Here is a 20,346-nt window from a genome sequence, read left to right on the forward strand (position 1 = left end):
AGGATCCCAGTGGGTAGCTAAGGGGGAGCAGGGGCACAGTGGGTAGGTGGGGGGGAGCAGGAGCCCAGTGGGTAGGTAAGGGGGAGCAGGGGCCCAGTGGGTAGGTGGGGGGGAGCAGGAGCCCAGTGGGTAGGTAAGGGGGAGCAGGGGCACAGTGGGTAGGTGGGGGGGGAGCAGGAGCCCAGTGGGTAGGTGGGGGGAGCAGGGCAGTGTGAAGCTATGTGAGGGAGCAGGCACTCCTTCCTGCTTCCCCCTCTCACTTACCAGGCAGAGGGTCCAGTGTGTGTAGCTCCGCCCCCGCCGGTCGTGTAGCTCCGCCCCCGCCGGTCGTGTAGCTCCGCCCCAGGCTCTCTAATACACTAGAGTGGAGGATAATAAAATCCGGGTGCTGTGTTAGGGGTGCTCAGAGCACTCCTATAATGCTGGTTTTGCTGTGCAGCGTGACCAGCATTAGGGGAGAGCTCTGACTGAGCATTCACTCACAGCTTTCACTGGGGCCATGTGTGAGCTGTGTCAGCAGCATGGCGCCCCCTACTGGCATGGCGCCCTGTGCGGCCGCACAGCTCGCACACCCCAAAGGCCGGCCCTGGATGGAACCCAACCAGTGTGCCAGAATTGAAACAATTCTGGGCACTGACAATGCTAATGGGGATAATTAGCCCACAATTATGATGTATTGGTCTAAAAATCCCATTTGCAATACCCCCATTTTTCCCCAGACAATGAGTAGGGACAGATATGAAGACTTACTGCGATTTATGCACTTTAGTGACAATACGAAGTAACCCCCAAAAGGTCATCTGAAGTATGACCTTCTATATAAAATACGCCCTCTAATTGCCCGCTTTAACTAAAAATTTGCCACTATTTATACCCCCCAAAAACACATTTCGATTGATGAATCCCTTATGAAGTTTAAGAGAATCCTGGGGTAGTACTCTAGATAGAATATGCTGAATCCACAAAAGTGGCTCTATTATACAATGATATAGGAGTAGACCCTTATATCAAGGGGATCCTGAAAAGTAGCTCAATATACACAAAGATGCCCAGAATCTAGTAATATGCTAGAGTGAGGGAGAGACAATAAGCAGGCGAAAACATCCCAATGCCTTCCAATAAAATTGCTAATAAAATAAATTAACCTAAATAGAACATAACAGGAAGTGCTACCTAGTGAGAACCAAAACTAAAAAACCTATATGCTTGATGCGCGTTTCGGCTTATCTACATGCCGTCATCAGAAGCTAACAAGGCTATGTGTCCAACCGACCGGTGAATATACTCACCATGCAACATGACAAGTTGAATCAGCTGCTGTCCCGTGGCGAGTGCATGTTTAACCCCTTAAGGACACATGACGTGTGTGACATGTCATGATTCCCTTTCATTCCAGACGTTTGGTCCTTAAGGGGTTAACCCTCAGTCACAAGTGCATGTTTAACCCTCAGTCATCCCAGCATCGGTTGACAGAGTCAACCTTCACAACATCAGGCCGCTTTGACCAAAATCAGTTATATACAGTGAACAGAACAAAAGGAAGAGCAACATTTTAATAAAATTCCTTGTCAAAGTACACCAACAGTGATCGTTTTAAACAACCCGAGATAGAACGCAAGGGAAACTGAAAATTCCCTTCAGTAACCACTCTCAGGCAAGTTTTAGCTCAATTTGTGCCATTACAGAACGAACCTGAACTATTTTCATATCAGATTGATCACACCTAAGAAGGGAAGTTAGATCTGAAATGCTGGTTATCTCCTTCTGTGAAAGAGTAATACAACCCTATGATACTGTATCCCATCATGTAACACCATTATCTTTTTGGTCTCAGTGGGTCTCATCAGTGAACTGTGGCTGATACCTGTTATGGACTCCGACATCTCTGCCGGCATGGCTGCACTCAAACATAGCAGCCACGCCATCAGAGATGTTTTCAACGTACCTGGGGCTCGGCAGACAGCTACCCGGTCTCCCTCCCCAGCAGGTGCGGCGTTCTTAGGAACGCCGGCCTCTGTGGACCGAACTTTTATAAAGAACTTACCTTCACCCATATCAAAGATGGCGCAGACGTGCGTGCGGCGTCACGTCATAGATGCGTATGTGCGTTTTGGGGTCAGAGGGCAGAGACAGCCAATTACAGACTAAGGAGGGTTACTTAAGCCCAAATTACTTTTTAAAACAACAGAGAGGATGGTGGTTGCGCACACAGTAAATGATATCCTTTGTATAAAATGAGATCCCTAGGTTAATATTTAGAGTCTTTCTGAGTTGGCTCTAAACTTTTAAAGCAGAGTTATCAATCTGGGGCAGATATTGAAGTATAGGTCCCTTGGAAAACGTCTGAGGTCTTCTCTTTTATCAAAATCAGGAACCAGGTCACCAGATAAATAAAAGGTAAATACTTTTATTAAAATAAAGGTAAAAATAAAGCACAACACGTTTCGACCTAGTGCAATAGGTCTTCCTCAGGTGCATAACATCAAACAGTACCACAAGATTCTTATATAGTATACATAATAAATAAAATTATTTTACAAACATTAGCATCTGTGGAGTCCGTCCTCATCTCCATATATGGAGCATTTCCGGCGGTAATTAAAATCTATCTGCCTCCTCAAAGATGGCCGCCGTATAGTGTTGTCTATAAAGGTACATATGACCTTCCAAAAAAGGCCGCGCGTCTTTGCCGTGTGACTATGAGCACAGGCTCAACTTGTACTACAAGTTCTAACTTTTGAAAGGTGTAAACAGACAGCTCTACAACTCTGTGACCAATCAACTTTATTCCACCAGAATAGTAAGTAGAACTGTCAAAGTAATGTAGTCTACTTGTGTCACCTTTGTTCACTGTGCACAGTGTGCCTGTGCTCATAGTCACATGGCAAAGACGCGCGGCCATCTTTGGAAGGTCTGCTAATATTTGTAAAATAATTGTATTTATTATGTATACTATATAAGAATGTTGTGGTACTGTTTGATGTTATGCACCTGAGGAAGACCTATTGCACTAGGTCGAAACGCGTTGTGCATTATTTTTACCTTTATTAAAATAAAAGTATTTACCTTTTATTGATCGGGTGACCTGGTTCCTGATTTTTATAAAAGAGAAGACCCCAGACGTTTTCCAAGGGACCTATACTTCAATATCTGCACCAGATTGATAAATCTGCTTTAAAAGTTTAGAGCCAACTCAGAAAGGCTCTAAATATTAACCTAGGGATCTCATTTTATACAAAGGATATAATTTACTGTGTGGGCAACCACCATCCTCTCTGTTGTTTTATCTTTGTATGAAAGTGTTATATAGTGACTATACACTTGGGTGGTTTTTCTGTGTGCTGCACTGGTTTTATATATGATATTTTAATATATATATATATATATATATATATATATATATATATATTTAGCACCATTCTTTATCTCTCTTTCTTATCCCAAATTACTTTTTGTTCAGTGACCTGTCATGGTTTCCCTTAGTTGGTTATCCGAGAGTGTAATCCTGTTCGTTTAATTCTGGTTATTGACTTTGGCTTCGTTTAGACTTCCCTGAATTCTGGTATCCTTGACATTTGGCTTTCCCTCTTCGCTGTGTCTCCTTCTGTGTCCCTGACCTCGGCAAAAATTCTGACTATTCTCTGGAACGTTAAGTCTGACCATTCTAAGGACCGGTAAGACGTTACCTTTAGTCCTAGGTGTGATATAATTCTGCATGCTGGATCAACTAGTAAGCCTGAAAATACCTCTCTGTGCACAGTGAACAAAGGCGACACAAGTAGACTACATTACTTTTGACAGTTCTACTTACTATTCTGGTGGAATAAAGTTGTTTGGTCACAGTGTTGTAGAGCTGTCTGTTTACACCTTTCAAAAGTTAGAACTTGTAGTACAGAAAAAGTGGAAATTTCATATTGAATTTCCTCTGGCACATACTTACGTTTAAAAGTTAAAATGAAACTGTTAAACTGATCTGTTGTATATGGAGACTTATTCACTCTTGGAGCAGAAATTAGTGTAAATAGGTAAAAGATATTGAAAGAGTATATTATAATAGTCTCAAGGTATGTGAGAAATGTAAAAAGCTCATGTGTAATGTTATACATGTTAAAATGTTAAGCAAACAAACTAGCAATTTTGTCAGGATTAGAGGGTAATTATCTTATTTACATTCATTTTTTAAGGCTTTTCAGCAGAAATGATGTACCAGGACAGAAATTGTATAATGTAAATTAATTTCTAGAATATCATGTTGCATATAGAACGAATCACAATCTGTTGTCAATGAGAATAATATTTATACTAAAGATGCTTAACTACATAAAATATCGACCTTGACAGACATGTGTAGAAAAGTGCACATTAAAATGTATAATAATAATTGGAGGTTGATTAAGAGAAAATGAATGAATGAGCATACAATTGGAATCCTCAATTTAGGAAAATTCCTGCCACGTGAAGTTTTTCTTCCTCCCTCTATCCCAAGTCTTGTAGGGTTTATTTTCTCTATTATTTTCACAATTTGTTATCCTTGAGAAAAAAAGGAAATATAGAGTGTGCCTCTGCAAACTACTCTCAAAATAACAAATGCATGAAAATGCAAGACTACATATGAGAAAATAACAATAGAAAAGAACAGTTGAACAAACAACTTTCCATGTTCCTGTTTTTTGGGGCATAGAGGTAATGGGGAGGACTGTTCTGACTTCAATGATATCATGTAATGCATATGGCTAATCAAAAGTGAACCCAGCATTCATAGGAAAGAGAAAAGTAAGTTAACTGAAGAAAAAGACAAAGAATGCACCACTATATTCTATGCATATTAGCTGGGTTATGTATCAGGACCGAATCGTTTACATTTCCAGAGTACACTGAACTGAATATCCTGAAGTAGTAATTCTAACATGAATGGAATGTTCATTATTATTTTGATTATTTATAAAGCGCCAAAAAACACCACAGCGTTGTAAACTGGGTGGACTTACAGACAAGTATTTGTAACCAGACAAGCTGGTGCGGTGTGAGAATGCTGTTAATAGTTTAACCCCTTAGTGACCAGACCGTTTTTCAATTTTCTTACCGTTAACAGTGAGGCATCGCTGCAATACCATTAGAGCTGGTGGAAGCAATCATGATCGCTTCCAGCGCTCTAATTCCCCTAATCTTAAACCAGCTTTATCAGATTACGTAAAAGTGTCTCCACAGAAATATCATTATGCAAGTGCGTTTATTCTGAACAAATATATTATACTTATTATATATTTTTTTTTAATATCATGAATTTAAAAAAAATAGTTCAAGTAAATAAATGCTTACTGTATACTTGGATGCTCTTTTCACATTTCTGCTGTGTTTGTGTTTAGCTGTAATTTTCCTCTTACTTATTTACTGTACCCACACATATATATACCATTTTTCTCACCATTAAATTAAATGTTTTTTTCTAAAGATACCATTATTTTCATCATATCATATAATTTACTATAAAAAAATATAAAACATGATGAAAAAATGTAAAAAACACACTTTTTCGAACTTTGACCCCCAATATCTGTTACACATCTACAACCACCAAAAAACACCCATACTAAATTGTTTCAAAATTGTGTCCTGAGTTTAGAAATACCTGATGTTAACATGTTCCTCGCTTTTTTTGGAAAGTTATAGGGCCATAAGTACAAGTAGCACTTTGCTATTTCCAAACCATTTTTTTTCAAAATAAACGCAAGTTACATTGTAACACTGATATCTGTAAGGAATCCCTGAATAACCCTTCACATGTATATATTTTTTAAAAGAAGACAACCTAAGGTATTAAACTTGCGGTATTTTGACTCTTTTCATGCAACCATTTTACCACTAGTCTATGCCAGAATTAAAAAAATAATAATAATTGGTGCTTTACTTTGACACACATAGCAATTTAAGAGTACATGTACTAACATGAATGGAATGTTCATTATTATTTTTATTATTTGTAAAGCGGCAAAAGACACCACTGCGTTGTAAAATGGGTGGACTTACAGACAAGTATTTGTAACCAGACACACATAGCAATTTAAGAGTACATGTACTGAGAACTTTAAAGGTTACCGCCAAAGAACACCCCAATATGTGTTCGGCAACATCTCCTGAGCACAGTGATGCCACCCATGTATAGGTGTGTCGGGTTCTCTGCGGGCTAAAAGACATTATTTGGAGGGTGCGCATTCCAGTTTTCCAACTTGGAATTTTCACAGCTGGTCATCATGTAACCATGTCCTGTTTGGGACATTTTTGAAGCCGTAATTTAACACCATCAAACCATATATTTCTTAAAAGTAGACAACCCAGGGTATTCAATATGGGGTGTGACCAGTCTTTTTTAGTAGCCACTTAGTCACAAACACTGGCCAAAGTTAGCATTTATATTTGTTTGTGTGTTCAAAATGCAAAAAAAATTTATGAACGCTTTGGCCAGTGTTTGTGACTAAGTGGCTACTAAAAAAAGACTGAACATACCCCATTTGCATTGCATTGATTTGTTGTCTTCTTTTGCAAATGGTATGCCATCATGGGGGTAGCTACCATACTCTCTCAAAGGCAACATTACCAATCTGACAAATTTCTATGTGAAAAAAACGGTCTTATATTTGACCCTGTAACTTTCAAAAACAAAATAAAACCTGTACATGGGGGGTACTGTTTTACTCGGTAGTCTTTGCTGAACACAAATATTAGTGTTTCAAAACAGTAAAAGGTATTACAACAATGATATCATCAGTGAACGTGTTGTTTGTGTGTGAAAAATGCAAAAAAAACATCACTTTCACTGACAATAGCATAGCTGTGATATGTTTTACTGTTTTGAAACACTAATATTTGTGTTCAGCAAAGACTACCGAGTAAAACAGTACAGGTTTTAGGGTGTCTTGGAAAGTTACAGGGTTAAATATAGTGCTAGCAAATTAAATTCTCTGGACTTTCGGCCTGGCTTGTCAGGCCGGTCCCCCAAATTGCAATCAATAAAATTACTCAATTATGTAAAAATATTACATAAATATGCAAGTAGAATTTAAATATATATATATATATATATATTTGAAGTCTACGTGTATATTTATGAAATTATTTATGGACATATGTATATTTCATATTATTTTTATTTATTTATATATACATAGATATATTTAATTTCATTCTAAGTGAATTTTGATATAAATATATGTATATATTAATCTCAAACTACAGTTAGAATAAAATGACATATATATATATATATATATATATATATATATATTAGTTTTTTTAATTATTTCTAATTTATTTCTATATTTTTAATTAATAATTATTATTTTTTATAATATATATATATATATATATATATATATATATATATATAAAATATATATATATCTATTATATATATATATATTATATATTATATATATATATATCTGTGTGTAATTTTACTCTAAGTGTATTTTTATATTAATAACACACTTAGTATGACATTATATATAAGATAAATATATACGTATTATATATAGATATAATATATGTATATATATATATATATTTATTTATTTATTTCATATATACATATATATATTTATGATTTTTTTTTATTTTATCTTTATTTATTTATTTTTAACTTTTTTCACCAACAGATGAGACTGCCAGTCAGCACTATGGACACCTATGGCGGCCATGTGACCGCTCTTTTAGAGTGGTCATATGGCCACTGGGGGTCCTTTTTTGCAGAGGTGGGACTATCTGACAGCATAGAAGAAGACCGATCACCGGCGGAGGAACGGCGGCGATTGGTAAGTACATAGGAGAGGGAGAGGGAGGGGGGAAATGGGGTTAATATTTATTTATTTTACTGAGTGCCTCGACCCCTTAAAGGACCACTATCGTGCCAGGAAAACAAACTCGTTTTCCTGGCACTATAGTGTTAATAGGTCCCCCCCACCCTCATGGCCCCCCTCCCGCTGGTGTGAAGTGGGAGGAAGGGTTTAAATTCTTACCTTTCTCCAGCGTCGGTCTCCATCGGCGCTGGGGATTCTCCTCCTCCTTCTGACATCATCGGCTGAATGCGCATGCGCGGCAAGAGCCGCGCGTGCATTCACTCAGTCCATAGGAAGGCATTTCTTAATGCTTTCCTATGGACGCTGGCGTCTTCTCACTGTGAAAATCACAGTGAGAATCGCGGAAGCGCCTCTGGCGGCTGTCAATGAGACAGCCACTAGAGGCTAGATTAACCCATATGTAAACATAGCAGTTTCTCTGAAACTGCTATGTTTACAGCAGGCAGGGTTAACCCTAAATGGACCTAGCACCCAGACCACTTCATTAAGCATTAAGCTGAAATGGTCTGGGTGCCTATAGTGGTCCCTTAAGGCACTCAGCACAGGCAGAGCATTGGAAGCCTGCCTGATGGCATCTGATGCTCTGCACTACACTGCCGGGCGACACATGGGGCAACCCGGAAGTGATCGCTCCAGGGGAGCGATCACTCAGGATCCCGGCAGTGAGGGGGGTATTGCGCGATGCCTCAATCGCTGCAATACCATTAGAGCTGCTGGAAGCGATCATGATCGCTTCCAGCGCTCTTATTCCCCTAATCTTAAACCATCTTTATCAGATTACGTAAAAGTGCCTCCACAGAAATATCATTATGCAAGTGCGTTTATTCCGTACAATTATATTATACTTATTATATATTTTTTTTAATATCATGAATTAAAAAAAATAGTTCAAGTAAATAAATGCTTACTGTGTACTTGGATGCTTCTAAACATTACAAATTGAAACAATTACCTGTGTTTGAATCCATGAATGTGTTTATTGTCTCACAGGGGTTATACAATATAATTCCATTACTTTCCTCCAAATTAAACATTCTAAGCAGTGGAATTCATATACACTAATGAAAAGATTGGCTGGAAGCTAATATATTGAACACTGGAAATCCCCCTGTTATTCTAAGCAGGCTTTTTTCAAATGATTTTAACATTATCCCTTGCAAACTTGTCGTCTATTCCAATAGCATATTCCTAAAATTCAAGAGATTTTCTATTTTATTATTATTATAAATAAATACCTCCAAATGATTTCTATATATTCAATCACAAACCTGTAGAAGCAATAGACAATTCCAAATATAATCATGGCAATAAAATGTACAAACCATTTTGCAAATATACTTAGTATTCAATTACTTATGTTATTGTATGTGCTGGTTTCCTTTTCTCAACAGTTTCTTTATAATCTGTGGGAGTAGGTAGGATAAATGAGTAATTTCAATATTATTTCTAGTTAAACTTCAATTTCTATATTTAATTTGGAGAAATAACACAGTTTGCAACAGGAATTTCATCCAATTAACTATTGTTATATATAGGAACATAAGACACGGTTAAAGCAGAAGATATCAGAGAACATATACAGGGACAATGGTTGGGTCTAAAGCCCAGATATCTCTTCCTCTTCGTTGATAAGGAAAGTGGTGGTCCCAAGCAGGAACTAAACCTAATAGTAAACTGAGTCAGTCTACAAGGAAGTTTAATGAGTAGTGCTCCAATATCAAAAAATTAGAGGATATCCTAAAATGGCTGCCAGTAAATGGGAAGCACTCTGTGTGACTCAATTCACGTAAAGAACAAAATAATTTAGCTAAGGCATAATAATGAGTTGTCAGACAGGAAACCTCCTTGGATATCCCAAAGAACTGACAAGTATGTTTATGAGGTATATATTGCTTTGATTTCATTCAGTAACCAAATTCATCTTCACAATCAGTTAGAAGGTGTTGCAACTGAAAATATGCTGCAATTATGGTTCATTTAATAAACAAATAATTCAAAGGGGATGTTTGCCCAATTATCGCTTCTCAATAAACATTTTGTTTTTCTTCTGTCAGTCCATAGATCGTCTTAAGGGTCTGTTTCTGTCTGTGGTTCACTGGTAGGTTGAACATTTTCACAGTTTGCAGCGATACATGGACCAGGGAGCCCTCTTAATCCGGAATAGCCTATTAAGCCAGGCTGTCCTCTGTGTCCTCGAGGGCCCATTGAACCAGGTTCACCATCAAATACTTTTCCAGGCTGTCCTCTTTCACCTGAAACAAATTAGACATTATAACCTGTTAACTTTTTTGTTGTTGTTTCTAAGATTCAGATAATTCAGATATAGACATTGATGTAATGTTATTGGATAAGCTTTCCAAATGAATTAATATTTTTGATAAACTTTTAAAATGATTTAATATTATGATACATATTTTAATTTTGTAATATTTAAAAAAATTTTACAAAATATACTTTTGTGATATTTTAATATTTTGGAAAAAAATCACTTAACATGTATACAAAAAATATTAAATAATTTGAAAAGCTTATCCAACAATATTAAATGTAGGTCTAAATATATACATATCTAACCATGGCCTTGCTTTATTTTTGGATAAGCTTTTTAGGTTATTTATTATTTTTTGATAAGCTTTTAAAATGATTTAATGTTTTGAAAAATATTTTAATATTTTGATCATTTGTACTTTTTTATATTTATATATAGATACACACATGACACCAAGAAGGCAACACTCACCTGAACATTATTAATATTATTATTATTATTATTATGTTATTATTTATATAGCGCCAACAAATTCCACAGTGCTTTACAGTGAGTGGACGAACAAACATGTAGTTGTATCCAGACAAGTTGGACACACAGGAACAGAGGGGGTTGAGGGCCCTGCTCAATAAGCTTACATGCTAGAGGGAGTGGGGTAAAGTGACACAAAAGGTAAGGATAGTATTAGACTAATGACAGTTGCAAGAGAGGAATCAGTCGGGAGCTATTAACAGTTTAATTGATACGCTTTTATGAAGAAGTTGGTTTTTAATGATTTTTGAAGGAGTGGAGACTGGGTGAGCATCTTACGGAGGAGGGAATTGAGTTCCACAGGAACGGTGCAGCCCTCGAGCATCAGAGGTGGGAGTATGGACAGAAAATAGGTGTAAGTCTTCAGCAGATCGTAAGGGCCTAGACAAGACATACTCGTGTATTAGGGAGGATAGATAGGTAGGAGCAGCATTATGTAGAGATTTGAAAGCGAGAACCAGAACCAGAGGTGCGGGCGGACAGGAAGCCGCATTCATTATGGACTGTAACGGCGCAAGTTGAGAGCACGTAAGACCACTGAGAAGCAGATTACAGTAGTCAAGGCAAGAAAGGACAGTGGAATGGACCAGTACCTTAGTCGCATCTGGCATTAAGTAGCGTCAGATGCGCGCAATGTTTTTGAGATGGAAGCGACAGGATTTGGCGATAGACTGAACATGAGGCGTGAAGGAGAGGTAAGAGTCAAACAGAACACCTAGGCAGCGAGCCTGCATGGTGGAGCTGATGGTAGCACCGTTGACTTGGAGGGAGACAGACACAGGAGAAGCAACACTTGAGGGAGGAAAGACCAGAATTTCAGTTTTGGTCAAGCTGAGTTTAAGGAAGTGGGCAGCTATCTAATTAGAAATAGCAGAGAAGCAGTCAGAGACACTAGTCAAGATGGACGGGGAGAGATCAGGAGAGGACAGGTAGATTTGCGTGTCATCCGCATATAAATGATATTGGAAGCCAAAGGAGCTAATGAGTTTACCAAAGGAGGAAGTAGAGATAGAGAACAGTAGGGAACCAAGGACTGAACCTTGGGGGACAACATCAGAGAGGAGTTAGGGAGAAGAAGCAGAGCCAGAGAAAGAAACACTGAAAGAGCGCTGGGAAAGGTAGGAGGAGCACCAGGAGAGAGCAATATCCTGTAGACTGACAATACGGAGGATGAGAAGAAGCTGTTGATGATCAACAGTGTCAAAAGCCGCAGAAAGTTCAAGGAGAATTAAGATAGAGTAGTGACCATGAGATTTTGCAGCGAGTAGATCATTGAATACTTTGGTCAGTGCTGTTTCCACAGAGTGCTTAGCGTGGAAACCAGACTGAAGCAGGTCTAGCAGAGAGTTGGACTCGAGGAAGTCTGTCAATCTCGCAAACACAACTCTTTCAAGGATCTTGGATGCAAAAGGCAGTAGCGAGATAGGACGGTAGTTGGTTGGGGAGTTAGGGTCAAGGTTGGGCTTCTTTAGAATTGGTGTTAAAGTTGCATGTTTGAAGGGCGATGGAAATATGCCAGAGGAGAGAGAGAGAGATTGAGAATTTTAGTGAGAGGTAGAGAAAGAGAAGAAGACAAAGTACGTATGAGATGCGAGAGAATTGAATCTAGGGAGCAGGTGGTGGGGCGTGAGGACTGGAGCAGAGCAGAAACCCCTTCTGCTGTAGTGGGTGCGAATGAACATAGAACAGCAGAGGGAGTGAGGTTAGGGGAAGTATTGTAAGGGAAAGAAGAAAGATGAGAGATCTCTTCCCTGATTGTAGCGATCTGGTCAGTGAAGTCAGTTGCAAAGTCTGAGGTGGTCAAATTAGTATGTGGAGGAGGAATAATAGGGCAAAGAAGAGAGTTAAATGTGTGAAATAGTTGTTTGGGTTCACGGGAGAGTGTGGTTATGAGGGTATTGAAGTAATTTAGTTTTGTAGAGGAAAGAGCCAAGCTGTATGAGCACAGCATACATAGTGGAGAAAGTCAGTCGCACAGTAAGTCTTTCTCCAACAGCATTCAGCAGTTCTGGAGCATTTTTGGAGGTATCGAGTCAGCTAGGTGTGCCAAGGTTGTTGTTGGGGGCGCTTGCTGCATTTAAATGTAGGAGGTGCCATGATGTCTAGTTGAGAGGAGAGGGTGGAATTGTAGAAGGAGGTTGGAGAGCTAGGACAGGTGAGGTTTGAGAAAGGTTAAAGAAGAGTTTGGAGATTAGTGGAGAAATGCTCTAGGTCAAGACATTGGAGGTTTCTGTGAGATTGATGTTCAGACGGTGGTGTTAATTGGGTTTTAGGCATGCCGATGTCAAAAGTCAGCAGATGGTGGTCAGATAGAGGAAAAGGAATATTGGAGAGATTAGAGGCGCTACAGAGATTGGTGAAGGCAAGATCAAGAGTGTTTCCTGCTGTATGGGTTGCTAAATTGGACCATTGCACAAGTCCAAAGGAGGAGGTTACAGAGAGCCAGTGGTGTATCCTGGTTTTGTGCTGCCCTATGACATCATATTCCGGCTGCCAGTCTCACTCTGCGGCGCGCGAGGGAGCTGAGCAGAGCGATCAGAGGAAGAGCTCCCTCGCAAGCCGCCCACCCGCCCGACCGGCAGCCCAGTTAGCCGCAAGACTAACAAGGCATTTGCCCTGGGCATTTGGGGGCGGCGTTTTTTACCGCCCCATGGAAAATGCCGCCCAAGGCAAATGCCTTGTTTGCCTTGCGGCTAAAACACCCCGGCAGAGAGCAGTCGAGAGACATCAGTGCAATTGGTGTTGCTGACTGGGATATTGAAATACCCAAGTATAAGGGAAGGAGTGCTAGAAGGGGGGAGTGTAGCAGAGTGGGGCACATGTAAATATGGATGGGGGATGAGTGAAGTGGGTGTATGGAGAGATTTTTATACTGAAGGAGAAGGAGGAAAGAAAGAGTAGGAGAAGACAGATCATTGCTAAACTGTAAAAAGTAAATTGGAATATCAAGAGCAGGTGAAGGCAGGGTAAATATTAAGTTTTATAGGTTATGAAAGTGCAGGAGTGTACTAATAAGAGGCAGTGTGTACACCTGTTATTTTTACTTATCTAAAATGTGGGTGTAACAGACAATCTATAAATGTAATAATGAACATGGGGGGGTGGGGATGAGGGCGGGTATCAGACTTTCTTACAGCAATATTGGGGCTGGAAAGTTTGGAAATCAGGCTGTTGAATAAAGATATGTGAGGGTCAGTTAAGCTTGCAATAAAGCTGAGGGAGGGGATATGTATCTAGGCACATAGATAAAGGGATGGTTATTCAAATAAAAACAAACATATCAATAAAAGAAGGGATGGGTCAGAGGTCAGTCAGAAATCAGAGGGGAAATAGAGTAATGCATATAGGTGAATAAAACAATTACATACAGGACTAGCAAAACTACACCTTAACATACCAGATATAAAGACAAGAAAATATACAATGCACACAGGAAATATAAAATAAAATAAATGTACAGGGTGGTTAAATTAAATATAAATGATGCTGTGCAGGATAGAGTCTTAGTGTGGTCTTCCAGAAGGCTACCTTTGCTTATTGCAGACGATCAGCTGATGGAGCACTGAGTTTCTTACAGCAATATTGGGGCTTGAAGAGAGAAGGCGTATACCGCGCTTATTGTTTTAAATGTAAAATATACAAAAAATACATACATATGTTCTTGGATATTCCAATTAATCGTGACCTCAAAGAGAAATTAAAATAAAAAGATAATAGCGCAATACAGCAAATTTAGTCTAAAAAATAGATGATAAGTAACTATGTACAGTCCACTCACATGAAAAAGAGCTATAACAGAGCTCTACTGTGAAGCACTTGGACGGTACAATCCCCGTCTTTGGATTAGTAGTAGTTGCCGCAGATGTTTTCAAGGTGCCATGTGTGTAGTTGGTATAAAAGAAAAGATAGCAGCAATATGGTGAAGTAAGTCCAAATGGTAAAATAGATAATAAATAGTAATGTACTTACACTTTCCAGAGCATGTAACCTGCTCTAGTGTAAACAGCTTAGGTGGTATGATCCCCACCAAGGATATACAGGATACCAGGAAATGAAGATTGTAAGTCTAGAAAGTAACTTAAAAGTATACTTTAATATAAACAAACTAAACAATGAAATATAAAATATAGATATAAAATATAGTCCCACTTTACGCGTTTCGCCTAATAGGCTTCTTCAGAAGGCTTCTTCACACTTCTGAAGAAGCCTATTAGGCGAAACGCGTAAAGTGGGACTATATTTGATATCTATATTTTATATTTCATTGTTTAGTTTGTTTATATTAAAGTATACTTTTAAGTTACTTTCTAGACTTACAATCTTCATTTCCTGGTATCCTGTATATCCTTGGTGGGGATCATACCACCTAAGCTGTTTACACTAGAGCAGGTTACATGCTCTGGAAAGTGTAAGTACATTACTATTTATTATCTATTTTACCATTTGGACTTACTTCACCATATTGCTGCTATCTTTTCTTTTATACCAACTACACACATGGCACCTTGAAAACATCTGCGGCAACTACTACTAATCCAAAGACGGGGATTGTACCGTCCAAGCGCTTCACAGTAGAGCTCTGTTATAGCTCTTTTTCACGTGAGTGGACTGTACATAGTTACTTATCATCTATTTTTTAGACTAAATTTGCTGTATTGCGCTATTATCTTTTTATTTTAATTTCTCTTTGAGGTCACGATTAATTGGAATATCCAGGAACATATGTATGTATTTTTTGTATATTTTACATTTAAAACAATAAGCGCGGTATACGCCTTCTCTCTTTCTGCTATTCACTCACAAGGTTGGGGAATCCTTGTTTTGTATACTGCTGCCTGGTCACTATAGTGAGCGCCTATTACCTTTCCTTTTTTAATATTGGGGCTTGATAGTTTGGAAATCAGGCTTTGCTGATTGTAGACGATCAGCTGATAGAGCACAGAGTTTCTTACATGGGTGCTGCTAGGGCCAATTAATACAACATGCAAAATTCAGTGTACTTACTCATTCACTAAATACCAACTTTAAAGCTCACAAAAGTTTTTTTAAACATCTGACTTAGCCAAAAACAATGAGGATTTAGTTATAGTATATGATCATACCATGCATAAGCCGTCACAAGTCAGGTCTATTTTTACCTAAGTCAGGGTAAAAAAAGAAAACATACATTTTGTGAGCTTTGAAGTTGATGTTTAGAAAGTGAGCAAATGTGTTAGATCTTGTATGATACAAAGGCTTTGACACTGAAACCCGTGGATATCCATCCTTCAGAAAAAAAGTAGGAGGCATTTTCATATATATACATAAGTGAATAAACTTAACACTGATATGTTATTTTCACTTTTTCTTATCGTGGTCAGTATCTACCACTCTATGATCTCCATCTAAATGAGTACCATTAAATTGGGTAATAGTAGCATCCCACCATCAGGGAAACCAGAAGGTCCAAAGGTAGTAGTAGTAGTAGAATATAAAGTTTATTGGAAAAGTAATACTAAAAATAATGTGTGCTATGTTATTGTTTTTAATATTACTTTTCAATAAACTTTATATTCTACTACTACCTTTGGACCTCTTTGGTTTGCCTGACTGCCAGACATAATTTACCTTGGTGGTTATTATACCACCTTTGTTTTAGGATTGAGCAAAATCATATTTTGCTCTCAACCAAGGGAGTACATCTCCTATTATTTTATATTGATTCAACAACACAATGCACTATATTTTATTTTCTGTTTTTACATCCCAGTGAGTGTTTTAACCTATCCATACCTGAAAGAAGATACTGCGCATATATCCAAGAGTGGGGATCATTCCACTCAAGGCCTTATACATAGAGCCATTTGAAGACTATTTTAAATGTGAGTGTGCATTTATATTAAAAGGACACTATAGTCACCAGACCAACTACAGCTTAATGTAATTGTTCTGATGAGTATAGTCAGTCCCTGCAGGCTTTTTGCAGTAAATACTGACTTTTCAGAGAACAAGCAGTTTTTACATTACAGCCTAGGGACACCTTCATTGGCCACTCCTCAGATGGTCACTAGTGATGCGTCCTAGGGAAGTGCTACACACTGTGCAGTACTGAAATTCAGTGTCTCCACCCCCTGCATGGAGACACTGAACCTTCCTCATAGAGATGCATTGATTCAAGACTTCAGGCCTATATCCATAGGCAGGGATTGTACCACCACGGCGCTACTTATAGAGCTAGTCTATATCTCCAAATACTTTAAGTGTATTTCTCTTTTTCTCAAATTTTCAAGTACTTACACTATATTTCTTTTCTTTTGTCCTATTTTTTTTTCTATACATCATCGATGATTTAGTGAGGACTATTATATAATACAATGTGGTTTATTTACTAAACTGGAAACTGCAGAGAATGAAAAACAGAATTGTGACTTTTAGCTCAAAGTAGCTGAACTGCAAATACTGGATATTGTTTACATTTAGGCTACACGTCAGTATAACTCCTGGCCTAGTGGGTAAACACAACTGTAAGGGCTATCTGACATTAGACCTCTCATTATATTCTGCGGTTGTATTTTATATAAAATTTTCATTCATTTGTTCAGCCTTGTTCACAAGTAAGAATTGTATGCAGTACAATTGACTGTTTAAAAATTATAGGCTAGTTTGCTTAAGGGGTGAGTAAATGTGGGGAATTTCTTGTGCCACTTTCAATAAACTATTCCCCATAAAGACTGAAGTTTAATGGACTTAACAGTTCATGGGAAACACTAAATTCTACATTCTACTAGGGTCGGCAAACTAATTGACGAAAATTGCAAAAAGGGCATTCAGTCCTGGGACTAGGCGATGGATTGCGTAGGATTGTGTTATAAGGCCCTCTGGCTCTTCCAAGATAAAAGAAGTGAATCTAATTCACTAAATTATTTCCACATTTACTGTGATCTATTTTAAACAGGTACAAAGCTCCCCTCCCAAACTAAATCACACTTATACTATAACACTTTACAAATGAGGCATACAAATCAAATAGCTGTTTTCTCCCTAGAGAGAGACACTAAGACAGTTACTTTAAACATTATTCCTGCCAACCTAAAGGTCAAATGCAATGTGGTTTATTCATTAATCAGTGAGTTATGCGAGTTGACAACTGACTTGTAAAATGTGGCCCAAAATAGACAAATAGGAAAAAACTATAACATAAAGAGCATTAAAATGGCGGTGTGCACTAGAGGCAAGATAACCTGTCCAACTACATATGGGAATGAAACTCCTCTCATGCAGAAAAACATAGGGCAAGAATGGTGGGAGTAATAGTAGATTACAGCAACTGAGACGTTGGCTTCATTTGCTTAACCCCTTAAGGACACATGACGGAATATTCCGTCATGATTCCCTTTTATTCCAGAAGTTGTGTCCTTAAGGGGTTAAATAAAGGAACACTGCAAGCTTAACCACTATGGTTTGCTACTACTTTGACTACGAGGAGCCAGGGCACTCCTGTCACAATAACCACCAGAGTGTGTGTAGTGGTTATGGTGCCGGTTGTTCCTTTAACCATTGTTAATGGAGTTGGTACATTACTTTGTTTTGAAGTTGATTCTGCAAGCAAGCATACTTTATTCATAAAGATATATTTGTCATACATGTTAAAACTTGTATGACACAATTATTGCACAAAATTGCAGTCTGTGATTTATAAGTAAGATTGTCCATGTCTCGACAGCACCACATTTAATTCTGCTCACAAAGCATTAAAATAAATACTTGTGCATTTTACAAGTCACATGACTGTTGTAAATCTAGTTTATTTGTAAGTTTTGATAGTAGCATGCAAGCTGCCTGAGATGCTGGAAGATGACAGCAGATGGCTGTTCACAGCAACTTAATTTAGCGTTCTGTTCATATAGTTTGTAAACTCCACCCAACTGAAGACATGGGAAAGGCTGGGTCCAATTGGCATCTCTTACTTTCCATAGATAGCTACATCTAATAGAGACAGCAACTGAAAAACATAGATCTAAAAAAACACAAATAATGTGCGCTTTTGCTAAGAGTGTGTTGGACATGTCAATGTCAAATGACTAAATCAACATGAAGTGTTTATTAACATGCATTGATTAGTTTGAACATGTTTGCGCTTTGATTTATCATCAGCTGCTAAAATAAAAATGGTAGCACGTTTTTTGGGGGGGGGTTTGTTTTAAATCCATGATATTTAATACTCAATTAGATTTAGTAGACCTATAAAAGAATTGCATGGAGACAAATGGGGTAGATTTCTAAAAGTGGAACGACCATAACATAATGTGCACGAACAGTGTGATAAAACTTTACTAATCTCTGGGGAACTCACATCTACAAAACCATATTACTCATTCAAATACAAACTGGATTTATTTGACATGACCTCTGTAATGTATTCATGCTATTTTACAGTTTAAAGGGACACTGTAGGCACTTTAACAATTCCCCCTGGCCTTATCCCTTTGTTTTAGTGTTAAACCAGTTTCAAGCAGTTTAACACTGCCCAGACCCTACAGGAGGTATGGCTAATGCAGAGATTATACACTTTCTTCTAGCCTTATCGTTTCATTCCAGCAATGGACAGATGTGATAGTCAACTAACACACTGCTCAAGCTAATACTCTCTAATTAGCCCAAGCAGCACATTACATTAACTCATTAAAACATTGAATGGCAGGACATCGCTCAGGGACTCCAGACACTATATCCACTTCAATGAGCTGAAGCAGTTACAGTGCCTACAGATAATCTGTTTTAAGAATCAACATACTACATTTGGTGCTATATTACATCCTGCTATATGTTATTAAAATAAAAACTATCAACTTATGCTATAGTATAGTATATACTAAGATATAGTATACATTCATTTGTTTGATTGTAGGTTCCAGGAAGGGCAATAATTTAATTTAGCTTTTTTATTTATCTTAATGTACACATATTGTTGTATTGTAATAATTTGCCAAGATAATTATGCTTATTGGGAATAACTGTACATTGAAGCTAACATTTTACATTAACGTTTACTTGAATTAATATTTACCCGATCCAATATAAACACTTATGATGTTAACTGAGTAAATCAAATAATAAATAAAATAGATCATTTAATGTGAAAATCAAATACAACAGGATTTAACTGTGGTCTGATTAGTTACCTCTTGGTCCAGGGTCCCCTGGAAATCCGACAATGCCATATCCTTTTGGACCTTTGTCACCTTTATCTCCATATTCGCCTGAAAAATGTATTAAGAAATAATATTTTACAGGTGTCAACAATATAAATATACCTTGAACATCCCCAATCTGCATTTACATGTTGTACATCTAAAGTTGAATACTGTCTAAAAGATCAGATATTTAAGAGTGCTTGAATTTAGCCACTATAAGCAACTGAGCTAATACCTATATAACAATATACCAATATATGATTAGGCTTACCAGAGCTGGATTACTCATGAGGTAACATAGGTAGCCTTTCCGGGCTTGGGATTAGAAAGCCCTGAGCTGACAGAGAGATCAGTCAATCTCCATGCTTAGCCCTGAACCTTCTTACTTAATTGAGGGAGCATTGTAGTCTGCACCTGTTTAGGGTGCAGTTGACTTTAAGAGCTCACTTGCAATCTGGGCACTCTTCAATGAACTCAGAATGCATTGTCCAGTGCCCGTAGGCAGTGACTAAGAGTTGGG

The 20,346-nt window shown here is 38.0% G+C and overlaps 1 protein-coding gene across 1 annotated transcript in view; it reads right to left on the bottom strand.

The window, feature by feature from the left end:
* Positions 1-8,806: 8,806 nt before the first annotated feature.
* LOC134585672 (collagen alpha-1(XXII) chain-like) overlaps positions 8,807-20,346 on the bottom strand; it is a 53,882-nt gene continuing 42,342 nt past the window's right edge. Inside the window, exons 26-27 of the mRNA XM_063441126.1 lie at positions 19,815-19,892; positions 8,807-10,105 (exon numbers count right to left, since the gene is read on the bottom strand). Of these exons, the coding sequence (XP_063297196.1) occupies positions 9,921-10,105; positions 19,815-19,892 (263 nt within the window). The 3' untranslated portion in view covers positions 8,807-9,920. The remainder of the gene's footprint in view (positions 10,106-19,814; positions 19,893-20,346) is intronic.

The sequence above is a fragment of the Pelobates fuscus genome, chromosome 2, assembly GCF_036172605.1.
Source record: "Pelobates fuscus isolate aPelFus1 chromosome 2, aPelFus1.pri, whole genome shotgun sequence".
NCBI classification, from domain to species: domain Eukaryota; kingdom Metazoa; phylum Chordata; class Amphibia; order Anura; family Pelobatidae; genus Pelobates; species Pelobates fuscus.